General features: G+C 34.4%; 1 protein-coding gene across 1 annotated transcript; it reads left to right on the top strand.

Moving 5' to 3' along the window:
• Positions 1 to 492: 492 nt before the first annotated feature.
• LOC149181121 (uncharacterized) lies at positions 493 to 3,709 on the top strand. The gene is made up of 2 exons (XM_089414090.1): positions 493 to 593; positions 2,038 to 3,709. Exons 1-2 carry the CDS (start codon positions 493 to 495, stop codon positions 3,707 to 3,709), a joined length of 1,773 nt encoding a protein of 590 aa, XP_089270216.1.
• The last annotated feature ends 5,313 nt before the right edge of the window (positions 3,710 to 9,022 follow it).

Here is a 9,022-nt window from a genome sequence, read left to right on the forward strand (position 1 = left end):
CTTGTTCCTCCTGTCACCAATCGAACCAACTCTAGCCAGGAAAATATGCCTCATTTGTGGCATAGGATGTGATGTAGAAGGGGCAGCAGCAGAAGTAGAGCAACTTGCCCTCCCTCGCTGTCCCTCCCTGACCCTATTCCTTCGGATTCCTCCTCTCCCTCGACAGAGGATCACTTCACGGATCAGTATCCCACCACCTGCAGTGGTAGGAGGTGTACTCAGACGGTCAGCTCTAGGCATGATGCAAATGCTCATCAACCTCTTGATGCCTTTGTCCCGACGATGCAACCCTGCCATTCTACCCAATTCTAGTTTCGTTGCACGCTGGAGCGCCCGTGCATTATTGCTACCATTTCTGTTGCTTTCAGAGAGGAGCCACAGAGCTCTGTCATCCCGGCTCGCATCATTCAGGAAAGGACCGACACCAGCAAAAGGAAAACTCCTGGTAGCAGCTCTGGGACTTGCAGAACACATGGTGAAGCTCTGAACCAAATGGACGCAGCTCCGGGACACAATACTCCAGGCGGAAATACAAATATGGAAGCAACGACGAGCGAGCAACAGCACAACAAAGATGACTTAGAGGCTTACAGGTGTCTAATTGTGGAGGAACCTCTGCCACCTAATGACACCTAGTAGACCATGGTTTATTTCAAGTTTCTTTGAGCACCCGGTCACCAACTTAGGGGTCTTTTCTTATGTTTGTTGTTGTAATTTTTGTCAATTTTTTTTATTTTGTTCAAAAAACTATTCCACAATGCTATTACAGGTTGGTTCCCCTACGTGGGCAGCACACTTCTCGAGTTTTGGACTAGTTTCCCCAATGAGGGCAGTGATTTTCAGTTATTGTTTGTTAAAACATGGTAAAATCTAAGACAGGTTCTGGAAACGTTGGTGCCTCCATGTATTACTTTTTCTTACATTAATAGAATTAGTCATATTTAGAAAGAAAAAAAAATAGGAAGTCAAAGGCAAAATTGAATGCTAATATATAATATATAAAAAACACATTAAAAATATATAAAATAAATAAATAACACAAAATGTATGTATATATATATATATATATATAAACATTATAAAAAATAATTATAAAAACAAAACAAAAAAACATTTTAAAAAAATGTCCCCCATTTAAAATAAAAAATAAAAATCCCTCCTCTGGTATTTTCAATCCTTTATTTGATTTGAATTTAATTCTTGATGGCTCAGAAATTGCTGGAATGAAAGGTCAACCCTCCTCTCCAACTAGATTGAGCAAATCTCCCAGGAATTATGTTACCTCGTCTGTCCTGCATCCCAATGTCCTAGTCGGAGCTTGTTCCCCTCTAGTTCACGCAAATGCTTCCTTGTCCCTCCCTGGTTTGACCTTAGTCCTTTGCGATCGATTCCTTTCAGTTTCCCTTGTTCCCTCTGCTTCCAACCTAGCTCTGTTCCCTTCAGTTACCCCTAATCACTCATCTTCCAGCCTGGGTCCGTCCCCTTCGGTGAACCATGATCCCTCCTCTTTTAGCCAGGATCCGCTCCCTCTTTCTAGAAGGCGATCGTTGATTGATTTGGCTTCCTCTCATAATGGAAGTTTTAGCTCTGTCAATCACCTTTCGGTTCCAAGCCTTTCCCTTTATTCGAATGGTAAGTGTGATACTGAATTTAGCGCTAATTGCAATATTGTTGACTTTGACTCTAGTAATAACAATGATAATAATAGAAATAACTATAATAATAATAATAATAATAATAATAATAAAATAACTATAATAATAATGATTATATTAATAATAATAATATAAATAACTATAATAATAATGATGATTTTAATAATAATAATTATTATTATTATTATTATTATTATTATAGTAATCATTATAATAAAATTTATAATAATAATAATAATAATAGCTATTTTTCTAGTCATATTAACAACATTAATTTACTTTCTGTGGATAATGTAGCTAATGGTTCTAAGGCTTCTTTTTCCTCGTCTAGCAATAGGGTGGTTAATCTTTCCAAATTCTCTTTTGATCCTCATGTTTTCAGTCTTTTGGAGAAGGGTTTAAACTTTGTGGTTGCTCCAAGGAGAATCCCTATTCATGATATTATCTATGACATTGAATTCGAGATAAGGGATTTACCGGAGGCCTCTAAAGATATTATTAGGCAAGATTGCGTGGTTATCTTAAGAAAGGCTAAACCCCCTAAGAACAACCTTAGCAATCTTGAGTTCGAAGCTCTCAAATCCTTGAATAATAACAAGGACATAATTGTTCTTAAAGTTGACAAAGGAGGTGCAGTTGTTATCCTTAATAGGGAGGATTACTGGAATAAGATGTTAGATCACCTTTGTAATAGCGAGAGCTACAGAAAGCTTGCTAAGAATCCCTTAAAAAATATTTCTAAAACAGTTGCGCTAGCCATAAAATCTAGTAGCATTGTTAGCTCCCTGAGTAAGAAGCTTATTGAGAGCAACCCTCTCACTCCTAGGATTTATGGTCTTCCTAAGATCCATAAGGAAGGGGCACCCCTTCGCCCCATAGTCAACACTATAGGAGGGCCAACTTATCTTCTTGCTAAATATCTTGCTAACAGGCTCAAGCCTCTTGTTGGTCGGACTGAATCCTTTGTTAAAGATTCATCCTCCTTTGTTGATGAGTTAAAGGATATCAGAATTGATCCAAAAGACATGCTGGTTAGTTTCGATGTGGTCTCATTATTCACGAATATCCTGATTAATGAGGCCATTGATGTTATTAATCATATTATGGATCCTGATACTACTTTTTTAGTTAAAATTTGCCTCACCTCCACTTTCTTTAGTTTTGAAGGCGAATTTTATGAACAAACCTGTGGTGTTGCCATGGGTTCTCCCCTTTCCCCCGTTGTTGCCAATCTCTTTATGGAGTTCTTTGAATCTAAAGCCTTGTCATCTGCTCTTTTCCAACCTAGGTTGTGGAAAGGGTTTGTGGATGACACTTGTGCCGTCTGGTCGCATGGGAAAGAGAAGTTGGAGTTGTTTTACCAACATCTTAATAATCAATCAAATTCCATAAAGTTCACCATGGAAGTTGAGGTTGATGGTAGCCTTCCTTTCCTTGACGTTCTCATTTCAAAAAAGGATGATGGTTCTTTCTCTCGTCAAGTTTTTTGGAAGAAAAACCACACAGAGCAATACCTTCACGCTAATTCCCATCCTTTCCCTGCTCAAGAGCTAGGTGTTCTCAACACCTTAGCCACTCAGGCTCTAAGAGTTTCTGATGAATATCACCTTGATGATAAAAAGGCTCACCTCCTAAAAGTCTTTATTAAGAATAGTTATAGTAAGTCCCAAGATCATAGAGCTTTCCTTAATGTGGAAAGAGGTCCTAAGAAGAGGATTGATCCCAAGGATCGATCTTCCGGAGTTAATCTTCCTTTTATTCAGGGGACCACGGATAAAATCCCTAGGATCCTGAAAAACCATAATATTCCTTCTTCTTTTAGACCCCTTCACACTATTCGAAGTTCTCTTCGTTCGGCCAAGGACCCTATTAACCCTAGGGATGGGAAGGGTTTTTATTTGATTCCGTGCTCCTGTGGGACTCCTTATATTAGTGAGACTGGTCGGTCAAAAAATCAAAGGATTTGTGAGCATGCTGCAAACATAAAGCATGGAAGGTCTCGCTCCTCCGCATTGGCAGAACATGCGAAAAAAACAACAATCACATTTGCATAGAAGAGGCAAAGGTCATCGCTAGGATTGACCACTTTCATCATCGTAAATTTAGAGAGGCCTTAGAGATAAAAAAAAGGCCCGTCAATCTAAACAGAGACTATGGTTGGAGTATCAGCAGGTGTTGGATCCCTGCTCTTTTTTCCTAGAAATTTTCGTGTTTTCCTGGTTATCTTCTTATTATTTCCTTATTAGTATTATTATTACTATTATTTATTTATTTAGTTATTTATTCATATATTTCATTATTATTTTTATTATTTATCTATTAGAATTCTAAAAAAAATTATTAATTGCATCTCCATAAATTTATTTCTTATTTTTTTTATTATTTATCTATTAGAATACTAATTATTATTAGCATTATCTTCATAATAATATATTTTTTCTGCGAATACTTCTATGAAATCGTTTTTCTTTTCTTTCTTTTTTTTAATAAAAATTTAATTTAATTTAATAATATTGATATTAATTAATATTAAAATGAGATTATTCTATTGGTTTTATTTATTATATAAATAATATTTTAACTTAATTCAAAAAAAATATTAATTATTAATTAAAAATTATTTTTAATTCTTGTTCAAAGCATAATTAGTTATTTTTTAGTCAAACTAGTTGTTATTTTCTAATGGCTAGTTAGCTGCTCTCATCGTCTATTTTTTCCATTGCCTAGATTCGATTCCTCGTCGTGTCTTGAAGATGAATCACACTAGTTGGTTCAAAACGCATCGATGAGATTTTATTTTATGTGATTTCTACCGAAAATGTTGTTACAACAAAAAATAAAAAAGTTAAAAACATGTAAATTAAAATAAATAAATAAATAAAAAGGAGACACGCTAAAAATCCAGTCAGCTTACGGTTGGTGTGGCCCAGGATGAGTGCGATCCCCGAGTGATTTTGACGAATTAGATGCCCTTGGGTCATGGTTTCTCAAGCCACAGGTCAAGTCTGGATAAACACAAATAACTTGACAAATAAACAAAAATAGAATTAAAATGAATAATAAAATTAAAACATTAGAAAGAAAAAAAAAAATGTCCCCTTGCCTGGCCCCTTGGGTGCGGGCCAAGGGCGAGAGCAACCTCACACGACTGCTCCCATCCCTAGCCCAAGCCCCTTGGGCACCCTGGGGGTGGTGGCATATTTCTCGTAATCGACCTGCCACCACCAGGGTGTCCAACGGGCGCGGGAGCAGCTACTCTCGCCTAAGCCTAGTCCCTTGGGCACCCTGGGGTGGTTGTCTAATTCTGGCGACTACTTTTGCCCTGGCCTGACCCCTTGGGCACCCTGGGGGTGGATGTCTGATTCCCAGAATTAGCCTGCCACCCCTAGGGCGCCCAAGGGGTCGAGTGAGGAATGGAAGCAGCAGTGAGAAGTCTAGCCACCCCTAGGGCCCAAGGGGTTGGGCGAGGTGCGGGAGTATCCGTGAGAAGTCCAACCACCCCTAGGCCGCCTAAGGGGCCCGGAATAGGCCTGCCACCCCAGGGCACCTGAGGGGCCCGGAATCAGCCCGCCACCTACAGTGGCGCCATGGGACTTTTTTTTTAATTTTTTAATTTTATTAATTTTTTGTGTTTACATTTTTATTTTTTTAATGGGATGTTTCATTTTTTTAATTTTGATTTTATTTTATTTTTTTCTTTTTATTTTGTTTATTCTATTTTATATTTTTTAAGTGTTTTTTTTAATTAAATGGGGGACATTTAAATTTTTTATTTTTTAAATGTTTTTTTTTTTGCATTTTTTTAAATTTATTTTATTCTATATATTTTTTTTAATTAATGTTTTTTAATACATATTTTAATTTTTTTTAATTTGTTTTTTTGGGTCTTTTTTAATATATTTTTCTCTTCTCTTCTCTTCTCTTTTTGAGTTTGAATTTTCATTGGGTATGCTTTACTTTTTTTTTAATGTTGAAAATTTACCCCAAAAAAAGTGGTGATGCTTGCTTGTGTTTTTTTGTGTTTTTTGCATAAAAGAATTTGTTTTTTACCTCAAAAAAGAACAGTACACTTTTCATTTTCGGGTTGTTTTTTTGGGGTTTTTTTTGCTAGAGTTCTCATTTTGAGGAAATAATTCTTGTTTGATTGGAAACTATATTCCATAAGGGAAGGTAATATTTTAATCTATTTAGTTGAATAAGAATTTTGGGTTTTTATTTAAATACTAGGCATAAATTAGTACCAATTCATGCATGCTTGTTAAGTTGAACTTTTTGTACCCAGCATCGCTTCACTGCCAGCAAGCATGTTCAGTACCGAACGAGTTTACATACATTTCCCATGACTTATTATATTTACTTTGTTGTTCTCATTTAGATCACATAGTTTGAAATTGCATATCTAACAATGGTGTGTTAAGAAGCTAGGTGATAAAGAAATTGACTGAAAAAGTAATGCATGTCATGGCATTCAGTTAGTTGTTCATCTTCTAATTTTCCATCCTTATTATATTTTGAGTGCATGAAGGTAATTTAATACTGCTGGAAAAGAAATACTTTGAATTATTTTCCAAAAAACACTTTCATACATATAATGAATTAATCATAAAATTTAATCATAATAATGGATAAAGTATAAGTCTCTTAATTTTTAGAAAGCTTCTAATTGATATTTTTCTATTGTCAAAGATGTATAAACAGGATATAAAATACAACATGTTGCAAATTAATGCAATCAAATTTACAACAGAAAAACTTGATTTACATACGATTATTTACATATTTACAAAAAGACTAAGTTTCATGAAAAATATTTCTTTAAAATTTGTCCATTCACTAGAATATTTTCTTCACTCCCTTCAAGGGTTTGTAGAATGAATGTGGATGGACCAATTTTCTTAGCAATTTGCAATGGACCAAGCCAGAGTTTTTTGGAATTTAGCATGCTTTCCTTTATCCTCATGCAATTTTTCCCATTTCAACTCTAATTTGCCAACATCAAAATCTTTGTTACCTACTGAATTGTTATCAAACCATTGTTTGGTGACTTTTTTTATGGTTATTATAAGTTTGTTTAACCTTTTCTCTTGTTTCTTCTAGCCTAAAGTTCTTCCTTAGGCATTGTTGTAGACTCGAACATGGTTGTTACTTTATAGATTAAACTAGGGCTAATGAAAGTAAAGCAATATTTGGTGGTAGGATAACTTATTTCCCGTATACTAAGAAATATGGAGAAGTACATATGGATGTCTAAAATGTAATCATATCAACCCATAATGCATAAACAAAATCTTTGTGCCTATTTTTATGATTGTCATCAAGGCATGTATACACCGCTAAGGATAATAGTTAGATGAATATTTTAATTTAATACCCTTTTGTATAACAAACTCAGTAAGTGCATTAGAAGAAAAATAAGTGGCATTTTAAAAATTCAATATGCTCGGAAGACCAAACCTAGTAATTATGAATTGTTCAATAAAGGAAATTATTTGTTCACTAGTAACAGTTTTGAGAGATATGTCCTCCACCCATTTTGTGAAATAATCAGTGGCAGTTAGAATGAATTTATGTTATTTATAAGAATTATGAATGATCTCGTGGATTACATCGAGGCCCCATTGTTCGAAAGGTTGTTCGATGATAACAAGTTGAAAAGAAAATGTTGCTTTGGTATCTCGTTCAATTGAAGTTTGGCAGATTTTTCATTGATGTACATATGGATGACAATCTCTAAAAAATGTAGGCCAGTAGTAGCCTGCATGTAGGGTTTTGTGAGCTATTGTATCTCCTCTGAAGTTTCCACCAATTGGACCATCATGTAGTTCCTGTAAAACCTTATCAGCTTTAGCTTTTTCAAGGTGCCTTAATAACATCAAATCATAATTTTTTCTAAATAAAATGCCTTTATTAGTTGGTATTAATTAGATTTTAACCTCAAGGTGCACGTTTTATTAGAATCTAAGTGAAGAGGAGTTGTCCCATGAGTTATAAAATAGATTAAGTCTACATATTGAGAGTTAGGAGTATCATGAATGACACATACTTGATGAAAATCTTCTCACACTTTATCTTCTAAACTATTTCTAATTTTGAATATAAAAATTTTGTAACCAACTTATAGAGGCCTTGGCCTTGAACTATCTTAGTGGGCTTGACTTCTAAATCATATTCTTGTAATGCAGATACCTAATGTGCTTTCTTTTCACCCATGTCTTTTTGAACTAAAAGATTTTTGACAATAAAATATGGTGCAATTACCTTAGTGTGTGATTTGATTAGGAAGGGTCTAAAATGTTTAATCGATTTTAATATGACATAGGCATGCTTATTAATATTTTCATTTTTCAATTCATCTCCTTGCAATCCCGAACTAAAGAATGCAATTGTTACCGTTGCTTCTTGATCATTTCTTTGTGTCAGAACAGCTGCATAAGATTGATCAGAAGCAAAAGCATATAACGTAAATTATTTTTCATAATTAGGAGAGAACAAGGAGGGAGCCTATACAATAGCTTGTTTGATAGAATCAAAGGCTTGTTTTTCTGTTATACTCCACTTAAAAGTTGCAATCTTTTTAGTGATATTCTGCAGAGGCAATACTATACGTGCAAAAATAGGAATAAAGTGCCTCACAAAATTTATTTGTCCTAAGAATGACAACATAGATTTATTTTTATGTGGAAGTGAAATTTTTGATATGGACTTAACTCTATCTGGATCTATTATTATTCCATTTTTCGAAATAATGAATCCTAAAAAATTTCCTTCTAATAAACCAAAAGATGTCTTCTTAGGATTCAAACAAATACCATATTTTCTGCAACGTTCAAAATTTTGTTTTAAATCATGAATGTGGTATTTTCATTGTTTAGAAACATAGTAATGTCATCAAGATAAACTACAACAATTTTATTGATATCCCCGAAAGGCTATATCCATCGCTCTCTAAAAAGTTTCCCCAACGTTATGAGACCAAATGGTATCTTATGGCTAGCATATGTTCCCCATTTACTCCTAAAGGTAGTTTTTAATCTATTGCTTGGATGAATGGGGATTTGGTTATATCCTGAAAATTCGTCAAGAAAAGACATCAATTCAGATCCAACAACTGAAAGCAAGATCAACTCCATGGCAATCAATGGGAAATTATCCTTTTTATAAACATTGTTAAGGTTTTCAAAGTCAATGCAGATTCTAATGTCTCCATTTTTCTTTCGAATTGGAACAAGATTCAATACCTACCTTAAATTCCTAACTGGAAAAATAATCTTGGCCTTTAATAATTTGTTTAATTCAGCTTTCATCTGAGGCTCAAGATTGGGATGAATTTTTATTATTTTTTTCTTAATATATTTTTCATTGGGTAG

This window comes from Pinus tabuliformis, chromosome 3_2, assembly GCF_031772625.1.
Source record: "Pinus tabuliformis cultivar Carrire ecotype Pingquan chromosome 3_2, CPIR1, whole genome shotgun sequence".
NCBI classification, from domain to species: Eukaryota; Viridiplantae; Streptophyta; class Pinopsida; order Pinales; family Pinaceae; genus Pinus; species Pinus tabuliformis.

Coding starts and splice junctions, on each gene's coding strand:
- LOC149181121 (XM_089414090.1), top strand. CDS start 493: ATGGACGCAGCTCCGGGACACAATACTCCAGGCGGAAATACAAATATG. Junction 594..2,037: donor GATGACTTAGAGGCTTACAG/GTGTCTAATTGT, acceptor TCATGTTTTCAG/TCTTTTGGAGAAGGGTTTAA.